General features: G+C 41.5%; 4 protein-coding genes across 7 annotated transcripts in view; 3 read left to right on the top strand and 1 right to left on the bottom strand.

Annotated features, from left to right (window-relative positions):
* Positions 1-7,432, bottom strand: part of tbc1d32 (TBC1 domain family, member 32) — a 55,365-nt gene extending 47,933 nt beyond the window's left edge. Inside the window, exons 1-13 of the mRNA XM_046372847.1 lie at positions 7,287-7,432; positions 6,610-6,860; positions 6,240-6,404; positions 5,656-5,821; positions 5,301-5,372; positions 4,434-4,553; positions 4,247-4,325; positions 3,690-3,793; positions 3,528-3,589; positions 3,210-3,360; positions 3,017-3,076; positions 2,305-2,404; positions 729-866 (exon numbers count right to left, since the gene is read on the bottom strand). Of these exons, the coding sequence (XP_046228803.1) occupies positions 729-866; positions 2,305-2,404; positions 3,017-3,076; positions 3,210-3,360; positions 3,528-3,589; positions 3,690-3,793; positions 4,247-4,325; positions 4,434-4,553; positions 5,301-5,372; positions 5,656-5,821; positions 6,240-6,404; positions 6,610-6,764 (1,372 nt within the window). The 5' untranslated portion in view covers positions 6,765-6,860; positions 7,287-7,432. The remainder of the gene's footprint in view (positions 1-728; positions 867-2,304; positions 2,405-3,016; positions 3,077-3,209; positions 3,361-3,527; positions 3,590-3,689; positions 3,794-4,246; positions 4,326-4,433; positions 4,554-5,300; positions 5,373-5,655; positions 5,822-6,239; positions 6,405-6,609; positions 6,861-7,286) is intronic.
* A 277-nt stretch (positions 7,433-7,709) lies between these two features.
* Positions 7,710-11,449, top strand: hsdl1 (hydroxysteroid dehydrogenase like 1). The gene is made up of 5 exons (XM_046372809.1): positions 7,710-8,107; positions 8,431-8,876; positions 9,314-9,397; positions 9,966-10,121; positions 10,250-11,449. The coding sequence occupies exons 1-5, from the start codon at positions 7,888-7,890 to the stop codon at positions 10,319-10,321; spliced, it is 978 nt and encodes a 325-aa protein (XP_046228765.1). The 5' UTR covers positions 7,710-7,887; the 3' UTR covers positions 10,322-11,449.
* A 280-nt stretch (positions 11,450-11,729) lies between these two features.
* Positions 11,730-15,872, top strand: gja11 (gap junction protein, alpha 11). 4 transcript variants are annotated; one of them, XM_046372803.1, is made up of 6 exons: positions 11,730-11,835; positions 12,060-12,082; positions 12,730-12,951; positions 13,823-13,969; positions 14,219-14,404; positions 14,961-15,872. In XM_046372803.1, the coding sequence occupies exons 3-6, from the start codon at positions 12,811-12,813 to the stop codon at positions 15,540-15,542; spliced, it is 1,056 nt and encodes a 351-aa protein (XP_046228759.1). In that variant the 5' UTR covers positions 11,730-11,835; positions 12,060-12,082; positions 12,730-12,810; the 3' UTR covers positions 15,543-15,872. The 4 variants fall into 4 exon arrangements, with proteins under 4 accessions (XP_046228759.1, XP_046228761.1, XP_046228762.1 ...); XM_046372805.1 differs by having other exon boundaries at positions 11,732-11,835; positions 13,826-13,969; XM_046372804.1 differs by having other exon boundaries at positions 11,739-11,835; positions 12,761-12,951.
* An 898-nt stretch (positions 15,873-16,770) lies between these two features.
* On the top strand, positions 16,771-18,872 carry gja13.2 (gap junction protein alpha 13.2). Its single transcript, XM_046372820.1, has 2 exons — positions 16,771-16,922; positions 17,437-18,872. The coding sequence occupies exon 2, from the start codon at positions 17,466-17,468 to the stop codon at positions 18,324-18,326; it is 861 nt and encodes a 286-aa protein (XP_046228776.1). The 5' UTR covers positions 16,771-16,922; positions 17,437-17,465; the 3' UTR covers positions 18,327-18,872.
* The last annotated feature ends 660 nt before the right edge of the window (positions 18,873-19,532 follow it).

Genomic DNA, 19,532 nt, shown 5'->3' with positions numbered 1-19,532 from the left:
TCGAGAGTATATAGTGAGTCGGGTTTAATGGTCAGCCTACATATCTTACACTCATTACATAACTTTATCAGTGGTTAGGATGGGTGTGGAGGGAACAACGGAGGACTGGAGGGAGTGGTACCTTTTGTACGCTGATTGGACACATTCCATTGTGAGATTATATGCCGTAAAGATTATTTTCTTGCAGCATCAGTAAGGGGTCAGCACATACTACAACCATCAAACAACAGCAAAGTTACGTTACAGCAGTAACGAGCTCTTTACAGTGTTTAGTCATCAAAGGAATAATTCGACATTTTGTCTATAGATTTTCTGGCGTAAAGTTATAGTAAATATGAACATGCACATACAACCTGCAGCCTGTTAGTTCAGCTTAGTGCAAAGACTGGAAGCAAGGGGAAATAAAGTCCACTAACACTTACATTTTTATGTCTGACATGTTTAATCTCAACAAAGCACGAGTGTAAAATAATGAACCTGCACATAAATGACATAAAATAACAAATTGCTGTTTTTACAAATGTAGCTTCACATTTACCAGACCAGTATGATGGTTGTATTCGACTCTGCTACAAAAGCGATTAAACGTATTTCCCAAAAACCCAAACTATTCCTTTGACGACTGTCAAACCTCATGCTGTTGTTAGAGAAACAACTACACAAGAAATTAATTATACCCTGGATGCTTTGGTGTTTAAAACAGTCTAGAGAGCAGTCTGGTATTGTACCTTTGCGCTTCCTCACTTTGATGGGAAAGAGTTTTCTCCCGTTGGTGTAGATGAGCACTTTGCCCAGGACACACAGCGAGTGCACAAAGAAGGCATATTCAAGCTCCTCTGCCGTATAAACACTCCTCTGGGCTGAACCTGAAACATCAAGAGAAAATAAAAGCTGAAAACTTTTGCTGTAATCATATTTCCAGTTTCCGTGAGGTTCAAATATTGCCAACTTTAATAAGAGAACCCTGGAAGGAGCAAAAGCTAAGAAAAGAGATTAAGAGGGAGTGAAGTAGTAGAAACAGCTCATACGGCCAAAGGGAACATCCACAAGCAGAAGGACGAAGAGCTGATTGGGATTCATCATTTGTGCTGTGATTTCAGTTGAACAGGAAAGCAAAAAATGAACTCTGCAATATTCTAATACGCTAACTAGTATTCATAAATTCATAATCTAGAATGTGACTGACAAAGTCTGCTGAAACCTTGCAGTGCTGGTTGGGTGCAGAAAATCACAAGGAAGCACAGCTCAGAAAACACTCTTCTTCTCTTATGAGGAGAAGCGACGGGGGAGTCGGTTGACCGTATCTCCACCCGTCCAAGACAAGGTCAAAGTGTTCAGTCTCAACGGTCCTCAGATAACATCCCATCTCCTACTGTATTCACTCCTGTTTACTGAATTTTCACCACAAAAGTGCAATCGGATGACTAATAATAACAAACGTCACGTGTTTCAATTCAATTCAATTCAATTTATTTACATGGGGCCAAATCTCAACAACAGCTGTCTCATGACACTTTCCAACTAGAGCAGGTCTAAACCAAACTCCTGACATCCGTTCGAAGGTGTTAAAGTGAATTTAGTAATGACCTTGAAGGTTAACTGTGCTCCTGAGAAGTAACTTCAACTAAACATAAGGAACACATCATCGGTCTTTGTTAGCTTATGATTTATCTCTTCCATCCCCGTGATGAGTGGGCCGAGGCAGCTCACTTCCTCAAGCACGCACGTTCATTCTTGACCTTGGGCACAGAAGCATGACAAGCAAGGTCCACTTCCTGTTTTTTTCCATGACTTTCAACGAAATCTCAGGCTCTTCTTCAACGGATCGGATTCCTTGTGTAGGACATCCACAGTATTCCATCAGATCTAAATTCAGTATCGAATCATCTTAGCAAATCCAAATTCTTTGAAATCTTTTAAAGGCGTCTCGTAGAGCTTTTTTTTTTTTAACAACAATGTCTACATTGTCTCATTTACACCAGCTAGGAGGACATTTATCTTTTTTTTCTCCTCTGTTTTAATGACAGCAGGAGAAAAAATTACATTAAGGAAATTAAGACATTAAGGAAACTGAATAAATTATGACTGCAAAGTCTAGGTGCAAATACATTTAGCACCCACAGAGTAGTTTAGCCCGAGAGTGTGAGTGGTGTTTCGCAGGACACACTAAATCAGCCTTACCACAAATGTGCTGATGTTCCCCACAAAGACCGAGACTGAGTGGGAAGATTGGCATTGGGATACGCCTGAGAGAATACATACTACTGCTGAGAAAATCACAACATCACGACCCATCTTACTTACCAGTATTGTGCTGCTCTGCTGACCCTGGATCAGCTGTCTCATTCATGAAACGTTCACAGGAATCACTGTAATGGATACACTGCTGGAGGGCTGCAACAATCTGAAAACAAAAGAGAAGATTAAAACGATGCACGTTACTGTAGTTGCTGCAAACACCTGATTCGCCGAGTGAAATGAAAACTACTAAGCTCCTGTGACAAATCTGAACGCTGCTATGAACAGGCCAAAATGAGCAAGCTGATTGAAGAATTCATTCAGAATGTCAATGCAGCCGCCTCTTGTCGGACCTCCTCGTTTTAATCTAAACCCGAGCACTTTGGGGAATTTCACTGCAGTGCAAGAGCAGTTTAGGCTTACGGTGTTTTGGGAGAGCTATTGACATTTACTTCAGGGCTGATTCCACAGTAATCCTCTCTAAAGTTCGAGTAAGAGTTGCGAGGGAGGGAGTTGCGAGTCGATTTTTGAATGTCAAAGCGACACTCAAATATTGTGCGCCTTTGTCTCAGAGACTCATACATTGGCCTGCACACCTCGGCTGTGCCAAATCCTTTGGAGAATATAATTAAACAGGAACTAAAGGAGCAAATCCAGCTTCTTTCTGGGCCTGAATGCATTCTGGAGAGACTTTTCATGCTTGTTTAGTTGGTTGCCAGACCTCTCAGAAGCACAAAGGAGCTAGAGAGATATATTGATTACCGAGTGACTCGCTCACCAGAGATTTGTATTTTCTCTCCAGGAGTCTGAGAACCACAGTCCTGCTGTAGTATCCATGCTGAGAGAAAGAGACAGATCAGGGTAGAGAAAAGATAGGACATAATGTGTGAGACAGAGTCCAATATGAACAAAGGAGAAAGAGACAAAGATACTGTTATGCTACACAGAAATGCACACAGCACAATACACACCATCCACTTTTTAAACCAGGTGGCTTTAACGTCCAGTAAGGCCAGTAGGTGAATGGGTTCAAGGGTTTTCTCTGTCCCTGGTGAGGCTGAGCCCTGCTCATGGTGGAAGGTCAGCATGGAGAAGGTGCTCTCTATCACTTCCTCCATATACCTAAAACAGGGCAGAAGAAAGACCACAAATGCAATAATAAATCTGGACTCCAACAGACCACATAGGAAACCATTTCAGCAATTTTCTCAGCACATTTGTAGAGCATTTGTGAGAGTGAGTGAAGAGAGATGTGCCGGCCCTGACATCATAATGAGGTAAAAACTCACTTCTCAGGATGGCGGATCCAAAAGGTTGTCACCTCCTTTTGAAAGTCGTTCATCAGTCGAATCTGAAGCGGGACAGACAGAGAGACAGACAGACAGAGTGAAAGCTTTAACGGGTTTGTGTGGTGACACACTTTAAATACTGTGAGATGAAAGCTTCCGTACCTGTTTGAGAAGACGACTGATCTCAGGTCTGTTGATGTCGATGGCAGCTGAGCCAGTTGGAAAGCTTAGCTTGTGAGACAGAAAGCTTGACTCCACACTTTTAGCTGCACATCAAAATACACATATTACAAACCATACATAACATGCAAGATGAGGCAGAGCTCATATATAATAAATTTACAGTGTACATAGTTTTAATTTAACAATCTAAAGTCATTATTAAAACAAAATCTAAAACCTCAATTGTACAACCAGATAATCCCAATGAAAACTGTCCACAATTAATTATTTATTTATTTATTATGAAATAATTTCAATAATGTCTGTGGACTGGCTCCTGTTTTACTGGAGTGGAAGCAGAAGGCAGACAGGGAGGATATCTGAAAGTTTTTTAAATAAAACCAACAGTGTCAGCAGGGCCTGAGAATACAAGCAGTAAGTGGGAAACATCTTTTTCTTCATTTGGGAATGTAAATAAAGAGAAGCTGATCCTTTAAAATGTTTTTTATTGATAAAAATAAGGTTCTGCACATGCACTCAGTCCTTTCATGGCCTACCCAAGCTGGTGTAGATCTCTCGGGTCACATTCAGTGGAGAAGAAGAGAAACTTTTAGCATAAAACTGCAGTACGTGATCCTGATGGAGTCGAGCAGGAGAAGCAAAGATTATCAGCATGCACAAATAAACAATCAAATACATCAAAATCTATCAGTGATACATAAAGATCTTAATGTAAGGACTCACGCCGAGTTCGGGGTCGGTCAGAGCTGCACAGAGGTTCCTGTGCAGGCCACTCCAGCTCTCGCAACTCAGCACATCAGAAGGAGGAGCACAGCACAGGACCTGAAGAGCCTCCCAGCGCACCTGCACACACATCACATCACATCACCTGGGCAACAACGTTCATCACATTAATATCTGTGGCAGCATTTGCGTCAATCTGACACCTTTAAACAAGCTGATGTTTACTCCTCATCACCTGTGTGCATGTGTCTTCTTCTTCTCCAGACTTCTGAATTTGAATACTTTTCATCAGTTCATATACCATTTGTCGACCACATTGAGGCACATGTACATGGCTGCAGCCTACAGGGTAGCATGGACTTCAACACTGAATGTTTAATCCCAAACTGCTGTGATTTTATTGTTTTAACTGTCATCTTTGGCTGGGCTTAAAAGTCGATTTCATTGGTTTGAATATCACAATCAGTTCATCAAAGGTCCTACTGGTATACGTTAAAATGTTGAGGGGAATTTTCCCAATGCCAGTTTGGATAACAAAAGAAAAATGTGACTTCATATTTTATTATTGTCAAGGCTATAAGCCACACTTTTAATGACTTAACACAGTTAGCTTGGGTGATAGTTATTAATAGGCTACTAGAATTCACAAGATTAGCCTAAAAGACCAGATTTCCTGCCCTACGACTTTAGCCTGCTGTGTTAATAAATATAATTAAGCAAATCTGAGTGATATAAGACCAACTACCTCACTTGTCAGGTAGTAATTTCACCACTAAGCTACGACTACAGGTTGAAAACCACTGACTATGGCACAGTGACTCTCCAGTGTGCTAAACTATGCAAAGGAAGGAGAAGGAGCCTTTCTACCTCTTTGGGTCTACTGGAGTCAAGTTTTTCTGCCAACACTTGCAGCTGCTCTTGTCTGATGAATGCATAACTCTGGAAAAGAAACGTGAGATTAAACGAACAATATTATAATTTATATTAAAATTTAAAACAATAGCTCTCACAGCCTGATAGCACCATGAAAGATGTTTCAAATGACACTGAGTGGACCTACATCGGGTCTACCATGGAAGGGAGCAGCAGCTGTGACCAATGACATCCAGAGATTTGGGCTAAGACATCTTATACAAGTCATCAAAAACAGTCTAAAAACCACAACACATGAATAAAGTGAAACCCTTGGCTGCCATCAGAGTGTAACTACAGTATCTCTGACCTGGTTGAAGGAGGAGTCGCTGTCAGAGCAGTTGTCAGTGTACTGGCTGTTGGACTGACTGTGCTGCATCTCCTCCTTCCTCATCTGGTCCTCCTCAAATTTGCTGATTAAAGACTCCACCACAGTGATCATGGTGTTCTTCAGTGTCAGCATCATCTGCTGGTACCTGTCACAGACAGAAGTACTGTACATCTGTGTTGTGTCACCATGCTGAGAGACTTTCTTTCTCCCAAAATAAACAACTGCTGCCCAACAGCTGAAGTTACATCGCTGTCATCAGACGACATTATCACAGAATATGTGATAAGCAATGTTATCGGAAACCATCTTAGAAAAACTGGAGTTAGAAATACTGCATGGTTTTATACTCGGACTTGAACAGTGGCTCTGGTGTATTTTTCCAACTTTCTGACATCTCTGAAAGCAAGGAAGTGAGCATAGAATACAATCAAACTTATCAATAAAAAAATCCCTTTTGACATCCATACAACAGTAACTATTAGCTTTGAAATTTGCTCCACAAGGAAGATTTCATGACCATAACCCAAACTAAAAAACACAAATAAGTCTGAGCTAAAACTCACTCAGCTGAGTCTCTGGTCCTCCGGGTGACAGCGTGGATCAAGGTGTCATGACCTGAGCCTACTGCATGTTGCCCATCTCCTCTGGTCAAGTCCTTGGTCTCTTCTTCCACCACACTTCCCAGTGAACTCTCCACATACTGACGGAGGTACTTGACAAACTCATAACTGCAAAGAGAGCATTATATGAACCCACTTGAATAAAACCTATTGTTTAATGTATGTAGACACCTGCTATGTACCAACAACATGACAATCAATAATAAGCTTATAAAAAGTGAAAACATTATTGCTTTTTCTTTGCTAAAACATGCAGTCAGTAAGTAAATTAAATGGGGCCAACTGCTACAGTATTTAAGTCTCACAGGCGTACTTGTGGAAGTTCTTGTCAGTCTCCTCCAGGTGAAGGAGGATTTCCTCAGCACATTCGGTCGATGGGGCACCAGAGATCCTGTCGTTGATGGTTCTCAGAAGCTGCTTTAGCAGGGACTGCAACTCCGCCTGGTCTTCAGCTGGCAACTGAGACATCTCTCCAGCTGGTCCTCAAGACAGAAAGGAACTGAGTGACTGGTTTTCTGGGCTTCAGAATTCCCCATGTAGTGCTACCCAGGGCTTGACACACAGCTTTATTCAGAAAGAAGGACATGTGTTAAAGATAACAAAGAGAGAACTGGGTAGCAAAAGTATAGAATGTTTACATATCCTAATCTATCAGGATGCTGCATTAATTTGATATCAGTTTCTGTGTTCAGCACAGGGACGTAAGATGCACAGAAGACCTTTTCCAGCATCAGTCACTTAGGTGTTAATCACCATCACGGACTACGTGATATTTATGTTTTCACTGTGAAGCTAAACGGAGATAACGACTCGGAGATAACGGAGTCTCCGACTAGCTTGACGCTGCTAAATGTAGCAATGTAACACAGCTAGCTGAAGGGAAAACTGTCTAATCTTCACCTCTGAGCGCGAAACCAAAACTCTGCCCGCTGAACAAACCGACAACACAAAAAGAAAAGCATCGTCCGCAGCACATTTTAAACCACTCACCTCGTTTCTGGATTTGTAAAACCTTTTCATCCAAGAGGCAGATTTGGAGCACTTGTCAGCGACTGCTGCGTCTCCATGGAAACGTCTAGCTAACGTGAACCGCGGTGCATTGTGGGATGTCCAATCTAAACCCTGCTTTCCCAAGCATCGGAAATATGAAATTCGGGCTTAGGATGTGATGAGAGTAACTGAAGATTAATTTGACAAGGACAACAAAATTGGAGGCATGAGATCTTTAAACCAATCAATGTAACAAAATCCCACCATGAGTAGTGGAAATACCTTTATGTACTATCACTCTTAAGGTTGGAATTTTTCATACTGTTTTTCTCGATGGTCCTTAACGCAGCACCAGTGAAGTACTCTGTCACGTGACTCAATGTTTTGTTCCTACGACCGGGTGCTGTACTTAGACATGTCAGCCTGCTGAAACGTCTGTCAAACCTGTTAGCATCATCATTCATGGGAAATTTACCATGTAGAAACAGCGACGTGCTTTGTTCACACGCCTGACTTACCAACTGTCGTTACGTGTAGACATCACAACGTTAAATCTCTTGAATAACCCTTAGCTAGCACGCTAGCATCAATAGCATCGACCATGGCGGCTGTTGACAGCTTTCAGTTTTTGTACAGAGAAATTTCTAGGTCATGCAGCTATTACTTTGAACCCCTGGCCCTGGTCGGTGCTCTCTACACGGCCAGCAGGGCAGTTATCCTCCTCAGAGACTGCTGCACGTTGGTCAGGGTGCATTTTCTGCCAAGAATGGTCCCGAGCAAGAGGCTGACCCAAAGATATGGCGATTGGGCTGTCATTTATGGTAAGGATGCAGTAGATGATCATTAAAGACAGTGAGAGTGCACCTTTCTGTGGATCCGTGAGTCAGTTTCATATTTTAGTTCACTAACTTTTCTTTGAGATTTGGCTCAAATTTGACAATTTGCTGTTTTTCTCTGTTTGATGTCATTTTAAGTTGAATATCTTGGGGTATAAATAAAATGACTGAAAATGAAGAACTTTCTTTTTCATTTGAAAAGCAGGAAATTTTTTGCATTTGTTCCTGTTAAACTATGGTTAAAAAAATGTGGCATCTTAATTTCTAATCATCTAATTATATATTAATAACGTCCTCTTCGCTGTCAGGTGCATCAGAGCCTGTGGCCAAAGCATATGCAGAGGAACTGGCCAGGCATGGTATCAACATTATCTTTATCAGTCAGGACCAGACCTCTGTTAGAGACACAGCTGCATCACTCTCCCAAAGCTACGGAGTGGAAACTGTTGTCGTCCTAGCTGACTTCTCTTTGGACCAGGCTGCAAGCAAGCCTATCAAAGAAGCCATGAGGGGTAAAGATATTGGCTTCCTGGTGAACTGTGTGGATGAGTCTTTGGCTTCCCCTCACAGCCTGACTGAAGTGCCTGAGCTGGGCCTGTTGGATTTGGTGAAGAAGAACGTTGCGGTCGCTACTCTGATGACCCGGTTGGTGCTGCCGGGGATGGTGGAGCGCAGCAGAGGAGCGGTGATCAATATATCATCGGGTGCCTGCTGCAGACCTCTGCCTGGAAGAGTGACCCTCACTGCTTGCACTGTGAGACACAACACTGAGGACACATACAGATCTTTTTCACAGCAGACATTTTGATCTGCATGAAAAGCCCACTTTTAGATGAACGTTATGAAGAAGGTCTGTAAAAGCTAGTATCCCCAGGCAGGGTAAACCACTTTTTAAAGGTATAATCCAAAAAACCCATTTGAGGACAATGAGTCAGGGCTAGAGTTAAAAAAAATTCTGTAAAAATCCAGTGTGGAAACTTTCAATGGGAATTAACAGGAATTTCTGGAAGTTTAGGAGGATAGTGCAAATACAATTAATAGAAACAAGTAAAATAGAAACAAAGCTTTTACCACATCATAAGCCAGCATAATTCTGATTTTTCTGAATTTCTGTTTGATGGCTTGCTGAAAAATTATCTGTACATGTGATGGAAGAACATTAAGCTTTCCTTTCTTTTCCTGACATTTCAGGGCTACCTGGATCATTTCTCAAGAGCCCTTCACCTCGAGTACAGCGGCAGAGGGATCTTTGTGCAAAGTCTGATTCCTTTCCAGGTAGATTTCCTGATGTCACTGTTAACATGAAGGGCTGGACTCTGATTTGCTCATTTGCCAGTTTATTAAGCACAAATAGCTGAAGATAATGCAGTGTAATACAGCAGTCTTGCAGTAAATCCTTCTTTGATTAAGTTCACAAAGAGTGTTGCTGTTATTTAGGCTACAGTGAATAACAGAGGGGAGAAAATAATATAATCACATCTCTTTATCGCTCAGTTCAGTCACAAGCAGGCCTCAGCTGTCAGTCATGATGTTTCAACTGGTTTTCATAGCATCAAATGACTAGTTAAGACCAAAGTTATTTGAAAATGAACACTTATACATCCATCAGTGTGATAAGAACGACCTAAAATGACAGAAACCATCTTTGGGAAAAATTTATGTGAGTTTTTAGTTTGGCTCATGTCCCATCTGCTAACATGGAGGGGGAGGGGCTTATGAGCTGTACTGCAGCCAGCCACCAGGGGGCTTTTGGGAGCACTTTTTGGGAGCTCTCATGTTGTCCTTCTTTATATACAGTCAGTGGTCAGTACTTAATATTCAGTTTGTGTGTATGTGTAACCAGATAGCCTCAAATGGGCAACAACCATCATCATCATCATCAACACCTTCCTCAAGAGAGGGCTGGTTTACACCAAAGCCAGAGGTTTACGCTCACCACGCCATCTCCACCCTGGGTGTCTCTAATAGGACCACCGGCTACTGGCCTCATACACTCCAGGTCAGCACAAAATAAGCCACATTTGTGAGAAGCAGAGTCAAGAGTATATCGCTCATATCTTTTAATCCTTTATGCAGACAGGATGTAATACTCTGTGATGACGTGTGTCTCTGTTGTTTGTCTTTCAGTATGGACTGATGAGGTGCATTCCAGAGTGGATTTGGGTTCTTGGATCACGTATGATCACCACTTCAAGCTAAGAACTTACTGGATCTTGCTGGTGTCATGTAGAGTTGAATTATTTCTGCCATTAGTTTAAAATTGTCACACTCGTATTCTCTGTGAAGGTTGGTCGTGTAGAGATTTTCCTCTGTTTGTTTGATATTAACTACAAAGAAAGGTGCAGTGGAATTTGCATGAAATAATGAATGAATATACGTTTATTACTCCTCTGTTGCCGGACTATGATCTGACAACTCTGAGACAACCTTAACCATATGATAGTTATGCAACTCTTCATATGTACCTTTTGAACTATTGGATAAGAAATTATTTCAAATCAGTCTGCTGCCAACGTGGACCATAAAGGCCTGGCTCATGAAAGATAAAACTGAGTGTACAATTAATTTATTCCATATTAAAGTACTGCTAAATGCTAAGATACTGGATTCAAAAGCAAATGTTAAACGTAAGAATAAAGCAGTCTGCTGCCATCAGTGATTAGAAATAATAATTCAGTAAACAAACACATCAGTTGTTTTTTGTTTGACTGGTTCTAGTTCTTACCTGTTGTACTTTTCACTAGCAGACCACACCTATATGGCACATGTACAAGGAACAAATTTTACAGTAAGAACCAAACCCAGCATCATTTAAATTTAAAGACACTGGCTGATATCTTGTGTAAAACAACTCCCCTAAAGGTATTGGTGTTTTAGTGAAAAGCTGATTTAAATGATTTCATGTAAGAAACACAGTAACTGAAGGTGAGAAGGACTCGTTTTATTGCTAATTCTTCATTGTGACCAAAGTAAATTCAGATATGAATATATTCTTGCTGTGTGAATGTGCCTTTAGCTTATCAGTGCACTGTTATATATTCTGAAGAAGTGTGTTCGTGTGGTGGTGAATGGGGGATGATAGCTCGGCTAGCTTGGCAGACGTGGTCTCCTTACTCAAGAGTTCGAGATTCAAGCATCTCCAGGGGTGAATGTGAAATGTGCTGAAGGGTGAGACTGTGATGTTTTGTTTCATCAGGAAACTATTTGAAACTCCATTTAGCATACGTGGACATGTTTATATTAAAAATGTGAACAGATTTGGATTTATTGAGTGATTAAACAGTACAGTATATAAAAAATAAACCAATAAAACTCTCTCTCCATTCATATACTGTCCTGTCTTTTATTTTTATTTTCTATAAATGTGTGTGATATGAGGAATGTGAGGATCATCAGACTGGTCAGCGTTTGCGTTCCAGCTTCTGTGTATGCGACATGTTGACTAATCTGTGTTCTGAAGGCCACAGACCTTCTGTTTTTCTCTTAAAAAGTCAGGTTGGTGTAAATCATTTACGTCCATGAACTGACACCAACCGACACTGTGACCCCCCTCAGATCAGCAGAGACCGTAAACCTGACAAACACACCAGGGATGAAGTCTGCTGTGAATGCATGTGGTGCAGAGCAAAACTGGGCTGCTCTGAGAGGGTCCAAACACAAAACCAGAATCTGTGAATTTACTGCAGGTTAACAACAAGGTTAAGTCCCAGTATTCATTCCCCGTTCGATTCCCCGTCCCGGTGTCCATGGCTGAGGTACCCTTGAGCAAGGTACCTAACCCCCACTGCTCCCCGGGCGCTGCACGCGGTCGCCCACTGCCCCGGGTTTGCTGTGTGTGTGTGCACGTCACTTGGGTGGGTTAAATGCAGAGAACAAATTTCGTTGGAGTGAGTTCCCTCCAATGACAAAATATGTCACTTTAATCTTTAATCTTTAATCATTATCTGGAACATGAAACAGGTAAGGTTGTGAAGGTGTTTTGCTTCTCTTTCAGAAACTTCATGAGAAATGAAGGAAATATGCTGACATGCTTGATCATAACGATTTTCTCCTCCTCAACTCCCTTTCATGCAAATAATGCAGCTGAAAGTGCCATAAAAGCACTGGGAATGGAGACCAATAATGCAGCTGTAATAAAAGAAACAGAACGGAATAAGCAAAAACTAAAAAACATGAGTAATAGCAATGAAATCATATTCTAGAAACGGGTAGAAGTAAAACATTAAACAAAACACACTGCTTGCTTGTCCCCTTGCAGAATGACTCCAGAGATGCCAGTACAGTACAAAATTAGTACAGTAGTGTTCAAGGTCAGGGTCAACTCTCAAGCCATCATGGAACAATTTGAACATCTACGGCAGTCCATGTGCTGAACATTTTGTGTTGAGATCTGATCAGGTCACAGCATTTGGTTCACATCACGTTTGTACTCCTCAAACCTTTTAGAGAGCCCTCACTTCAAGTATGGAAGCACCTGCGTTTGTTTCTCCACTCAGTTATTCAGCCTTTCCCTTTAAATCTGTCAACCTTATGCACATAAAATATGCAACATAAATGACTTAGTTTAGTTTGAATGTGACCTGTCACCCCTGTCTTTCTGTCCACAGAAGTAAAATACAAATAACAAAGCTTTTCCAGCCTATCACATTCAGTGTTCAGGGCTGCAGGTCTGTTGTGGGAGGAAAAGGATGGTGTCCTTCCAGATAAGATGCCACAGGAACAATGAAAGACTTCTTCTTCTTCTGCTTGTCCTTCACTTTCCCTCTCGCCGTCTTCCTGATTCATCGCTCTTTTCATCCACCTGTTTTCTCTACGGGTTTGTTCGACTGGTAAGTTCACTTTTAAAAAGTCAGATCTCCCTTGTCAGAAATGTTAACTGATATCAGTCTGAACATGAACTTTTAAAAAATTAACATTTCATGTTTGTTGAATTTGTTGGTTATATAATAATCTACTGTGCAGTATTTGTACCACATGCATGTCATTTGTGCACAGGCATGAGGTGGATGCACACCTTAAAGGAAGACTGAAAAAGTGGAACTGAGTAGTTATTGCATGGCAGTAGTTATGGTTGTTATGGTTATGGCAGTACTTTACTGTAGTAAGAAATAAAAATGTGACCGCATCCATATGATGTGGACTTCCTGAACAGCTTAAAAGCAGTCAAACATTTGAGACTTTTAAAGCTCTACGACTTGCTATTCTGATTAAATCAAGAGGGGCAAAAACAATACAACAAGGCAAAATTTGTTACTAAAAAACCATACAAGATCAATAAATTGAGAATAAACAATCAATGCTGTAAAAGAAACATTAGAAACATATGTGAATGTTTATGCAATAAACCTTAAAGTCTCATCTTCTCAAGGCTGAGCCACGTTTGTAGCTGAGTGGCTGAGTTCACTGCAGTGGTTGGTATTAACCGAGGTTAAGGTTTTGGTTTCCAACAGATAACTGTGTTTTGGAGACTTGGACTCAGCAGCTGTTGCTTCTATCAGCAAACTCACAAAAGTTTGGCCTTGTTAGAGAGTCTGTCTGTTCTGACTTTACACCTACAACAACTTCTGTATCACCTTTGTACATCAACAAAATATTCTCTTTTGGTTAACCAATATATAGCGTACTTCTTAATTAACAGTATAGTATACCTCGAGAGATCTTTGTATTCGACTATGTGTGGGTCATAATGGATTTGTAAAGCAGGAACTGGCAACTGAAATGGGCGAATGGGATGTGCTGGGCCGCCTGCTGGATAAAGTGCAGAGTCACTCCACAGTGATCGGAAAGGTCTGGCTCACCGTGCTGTTTGTGTTCCGCATCCTGGTCCTGCGCACTGGTGCTGAGAAGGTCTGGTCATATGTTCACTATTTAAAACGCACTGCATGGGGAGCCCAGGGCACATGGTTGGAGGGGGGTGTAGTGTTAGTATCAAAGGGGCAAACTTTTAATAGCTGAAACAATATCAATGGGTCTGTGGAATGTCTCAAAAGCCAAATGACTGATGAGAAGTGCCATCAAATGAGCACTTCTATGAGTATTGCTACACTTTAAACTCTCTGAAGTTTGGGTTTTGTGTTTTCTATCATTTCTTTCTAGGTGTGGGGTGATGAGCAATCAGACTTTATCTGCAACACTCGGCAGCCTGGATGTGAGAACGTCTGCTACGACATTGCCTTCCCCATCTCTCACGTCCGCTTTTGGTTCCTTCAGATTATTGCTGTAGCGACTCCGAAGCTGCTTTACCTTGGTCACGTCCTTCATGTGATCCACATTGAGAAGAAGGTGTGTCAGTGCCGTGGGTGTAGTTTGATAGAGTGACTGGTGAATGCTTGATTGTCAGGCATGTCATACCTGGAGTAGCCTGTTACGATGTTAAGTACGGAAAATTATTACAATTTCTGCTGCTCAAATTAGATTTTTAGAATTTTTAGAATTAGATTTTTGCTAATTCTAGCTCACATGTTTAACAACAATAACAACTGAATATTGGACTTGCATTCATTACATGACTAGAATCAGAGATTAATGCTAAAAGTGCACAAAGGTTTGCTCTGTCAGTTTGCCCCCTAGTGGCCAAAAGTTGAATGCAGCGTTAAAGCATTCATTCCAAGTCTATCTCTTCAGCACCGTCTCCTACATTCTTGTGAACTTAAAGGTAGTTTTGTTATCAAAAACAGCAGGTGTAGCTAGCTTGAGGTTAGCACTACACGCTACAAGTGCTTAGCCACATTCTGACCATCTTCCTTGTCTTGCCTAATAACTTTTAACTTTTCAGTCTCAAGTCTTTTCAGATTGTTGTAAAATATCTAACTCTGTTTCTTTGGTCTTCCAACCCAAGGAGAAGGAGAGGATGAAGAAGCAGGCCGAGTTGGATGACCAGACCTGTCTGTTCCTTAGGGCCTATAAAGTTCCCAAGTACATCAAGACCACTGGCAAAATCAGTATCCGTGGCTGTCTCCTTCGCAGTTATGTCCTCCATCTTGTGGCCAAGATTATCTTAGAAGTCTTGTTCATAGTGGGCCAGTACTTTCTTTATGGCCTCACCCTCGAGGCTCGCTACGTCTGCACACGCTTCCCTTGCCCTCACCAGGTGGACTGCTTCTTGTCCAGGCCTACCGAGAAGTCAGTCATCATCTGGTTCATGCTGGTGGCGGCGCTGGTCTCCCTCCTCCTCAGCGTGGTTGAGCTGTTCTACCTGTGTGTGAAAGCTGTGAAGGAGTGCATGGCCAGGAGGCAGGACTACACCGTGACCCCGGTGACACCTCCGCTTTCGGGAAGGAAAGCTTTCAAAAGCCACAACGAGATGATCCAAAATTGTGTCAACTTGGAACTTGAGCGAAAGTTAGGGGTGAATGGTGTCGACGAGGCTGCTAAAGTTGTATTGTCTGAGAACAACAACATGGGGGAGATCCACATCTGAAGCATGGAGGCGGTAATGGGCTGTATGTGTCCAAATCACCTGAGTTCTCATATTTGTGTGCTATGGCTTCAGAGGGGCAAGATGTGTGTGTGTGTATGTGTGTGTGTGTGTGTGTGTGTGTGTGTGCAGTAAATAAAGATGGGAAGTAACCAGCTTCTGCAAACATGACTCAGTAACATGCAAGGTGTTGCGTAAAAAATGACTAAAATAACAAGCGTTTTATTGTACTTGACAAACCCATCATTTTAGATATTATTTTCTGATATATTTTGATACTTTCTTGGATTGTTGTTTTAATTTTGGCTCAATAAACATCTAATGTTAAAATTAGATCTTTTACAGTCTGACCTTTTCTTACCGTTTTGTCGTGTTGGAGCAGTAAATCACCATTTTTTGAGATGCAGTAAAAGGAAGCGACCTCCTAATGAACTTCGTACTGGGAACAACCTCATCCATCTGAACCTCTGCATCTGTTTATTAATCTACCATACTGTACAAAAGATCTACAATTGCTATACTACAGTTAGTTAAGTTAGTTAAGTAAGTTAGATTAGCAGTTTTAAGCTTTGCAATCATTCATAGGCCACTGAGAATGTACAAACCAGCAGTGTTTATATTTCTAAATATTTTGTTTAGTTTAGTTTTAGGATTACTCTTCAAAATTACAGGAACCTGCTCACACAAGGTCTGCGGGTTATCTCAAGTAACTGGGTTGATTCTGATTTCTGGAAAGATTTGGATTGGATTTTTTGGTCCTTTGAGCACCACAACTGAAGTGCCATCCAGTTCCTTTATACTCAAGAGAAGGCAGACATTTCTACAGGTGATATCTCCAAAACTGCAACTCACGCCACACTACGGATAAGAGGAAGAACAAGGTATTTTTGATTTTGGGTGAACTGTCCCTTTAAAAGCACCACCAAAATACCTCAGTTTGACTCTGCATTAATTGGCCCCAGATGGGAGAACTTTTTACATGCAACTTTTTCGCAGCTTACAACATGCAGCTTTTTATCATTCATAACCCCAAATACGTGCAGACTATTTGAGCAGCAGCTTCACTCGCTTTCTGGTTACACAATTTTATGATTATTTGAAAGTTTATTTTCAAACATCCAAGGTCATTTGAAAGAAAGAGAGAGACTGTGATACTGAATCTGTCAATTATTACACCCTTGAGGTCTCTCGTCTTTCTACAACTTTTCACAAGCTGCTCTCTTCTGCTGACGGGTACAACGTGACATTAAAGCCAGATGTGGCTTGCGTAATGTTGTCCTTCATCAGCCGTGCCGTCCTCAGCCAGCCCAGAACTCCAAGGTCCAACCTCTAAGTTAACGATCTCTGCGAGTCACAGACAGTCTTTCCTGACCAGGTCAGCAGGTAAGATGCATCCGTTATTCTTCTCTGCTACAAGTAACTGATCATGAGTTACTGTTCATATTCGTAAAGATAAAAACAAATAATAGAAATTGAAAAAGAATTGAAAAAGAAACTGAATTTCTTTATTTCTATTCATATCTTTGTAAGAAAGTGGTGGATTTTTCTCTACTTTTGAATATTAATGTCATTCCTTCCTTCTTTTCTTTTCTTTTCTTTCATAGTTTATAGCTGTCTCAGCCCACTTTTGCCTCGTGCTTTATACTGATTCATCCCTTCGAAACACTGATCAGTTATGATTTTAGGACAATACTGAGCAACGATCACAGGGTTCATGAGATACCTGAAATAATTATTTATTATTATTATTATTATTATTATTATTAGACGGCAGCATATTGATTGTTGAAGTTGCGGTTAGTGTTTCAGTTAATATTTCAGGTGTGGTGTACAGTCTCTAAAAGCAAGGTCAGAAGTTAGTTTTTTCATAGTATCTCCTATCATCTTTGTATCACAGATCACTAACGGAATACATCACCTACAAAGATGGGCGACTGGGGATTCCTGTCATCATTGCTGGACAAGGTCCAGTCCCACTCCACGGTCATTGGGAAGATCTGGATGAGCGTCTTGTTCCTGTTCAGGATCATGGTTTTGGGTGCGGGTGCTGAGAGCGTCTGGGGTGATGAGCAGTCAGGTTTCGTCTGTAACACTCAACAACCTGGTTGTGAGAACGTCTGCTACGACTGGACCTTCCCCATTTCGCACATCCGCTTCTGGGTCCTCCAGATCATCTTTGTCTCCACGCCAACGCTCGTCTATCTGGGCCACGCCATGCACGTCATCCACAAGGAGAACAAGCTGAGGGAGCAGCTCTCGAGCCCCGGGGGGAACCAGCTGCTCAAAATGCCCAAATACACGGATGATAAGGGAAAGGTGAAGATCAAGGGGAACCTGCTGGGGAGCTACCTGACCCAGCTGGTGTTCAAGATCGTCATTGAGGGTGCCTTCATCTTGGGCCAGTACTACCTGTACGGCTTCATCATGGTCCCCATGTTCCCCTGCTCTAAGAAGCCCTGTCCCTTCACTGTGGAGTGCTACATGTCCCGGCCCACAGAGAAGACCATCTTCATCATCTTTATGCTGGTGGTGGCCTGCGTCTCCCTGTTTCTCAACGTCATCGAGGTCTTCTACCTGCTTTGTACCAGAGTCAAATGTGGGTCCAGGCCTCGCCCTCACAAGATCAATTCAGCGGAAAACCCTGCCACTCTGCTGGTTCCCAGTTGGCCGACTGTGGAGGACGCACTCAAGCAGAACAAGATGAACATGGAGCTGGACAACAGCCGGAGCATCGGTGGAAGTCTGGATGGAGCCAAAGAGGAGAAACGACTGCTGAGTGGTCATTAAAGCATTCCTCCTCCCACAGTTCCTCTTTCAGATACGTCTGAGAGACTGTAATGAAGAGTTCATACAATGTGGTGTAAAAACCATGACAGAACATCAAGAAAAAGCTGTATCGTTGTATCGTGAGAAAATATATCATAGTGCCACATCTCTGGAGTTTTACATTTATTTTGTATTCTTTCATGGGAAATCTAATAATGAAAAGTGTGCAATATTGATAATGTATTTATGTTCTTCGATGCTCACTTGTTAATCTATGAGCAGGGGCGTAGGACAAGGGGGGGAAAGGGGACTGAGAACATGCATGAACAGTGTCCAGAGTCTTGTGCTACGCCCCTGAATTTTGAATTTGCCCGGTTATTGAATGTGTCCATTAACTTATTGCCATGTTATCTTGGACTTGAAATAATTTTGTGAAGATGATGCTGATGATGATTGTGGCGAAGACTACTGTTGTTTCTACTATTACATAGTAGAGATGTTTTTGTATGGTGTGTTGTTTTGAATGAATGATTAAAGTTGGATTTAAAAAAAAATACTTTCGTGACTTTATTAATGAGGTGACATTTTCAAATCCAACCAGCAGTCCACAATGCAAAGACATTCAGTTTATCGTCACTAAAAGGTTTTGGACAATGAAGACGCATGTGTCCGATGAGGGACTCACCGATTAATCACTGAAACTCTATAGTGTATGCGTGTTATATCTTCATAGTAGGGAGCGGTGACAGATATTAGCTACCACCACTGATTAAAGAAGGGTTTGAATGAGTTTTAAAAAGTGTGTATGAAATGAACAACATAAAGACCAAAAAACAAAGTGTGACTTACTGAGGGGATCAAATATATCCATAAAAACCACAGGGGCTACACAAAAAAAATCACGAGGACCCGCTTAACATATTTCAATTCAATGCAAAATCCCTACAACAAAAGCATCTTTGTGAAGCTTAGAATATTAGATTTGCTCCATTTGTTCAAATCACACAGCATGAACAAAAGAAAAAAACTTTCTGTTGACACAGTCTCAACAAAACATGAACACGACTGTTCAGTCCTCACGTAGGGTCCATTCAGGGTTATTGCACCTGATTGCATTAGTCTGTACAGGTGTTCATGTTATTGTGCCTCCTCTCACTTTGTAGAGACATACCTGATGAACCCTAGAGAATACATAAAGTTAAAGAGAAGCAGATCGAGGGGATTTCA

The sequence above is a fragment of the Scatophagus argus genome, chromosome 19 (genome assembly GCF_020382885.2).
Source record: "Scatophagus argus isolate fScaArg1 chromosome 19, fScaArg1.pri, whole genome shotgun sequence".
NCBI lineage: Eukaryota > Metazoa > Chordata > Actinopteri > Scatophagidae > Scatophagus > Scatophagus argus.
Note: the sequence above shows the minus strand (reverse complement) of the source record. Positions and strands in the feature narration are given on the sequence as shown.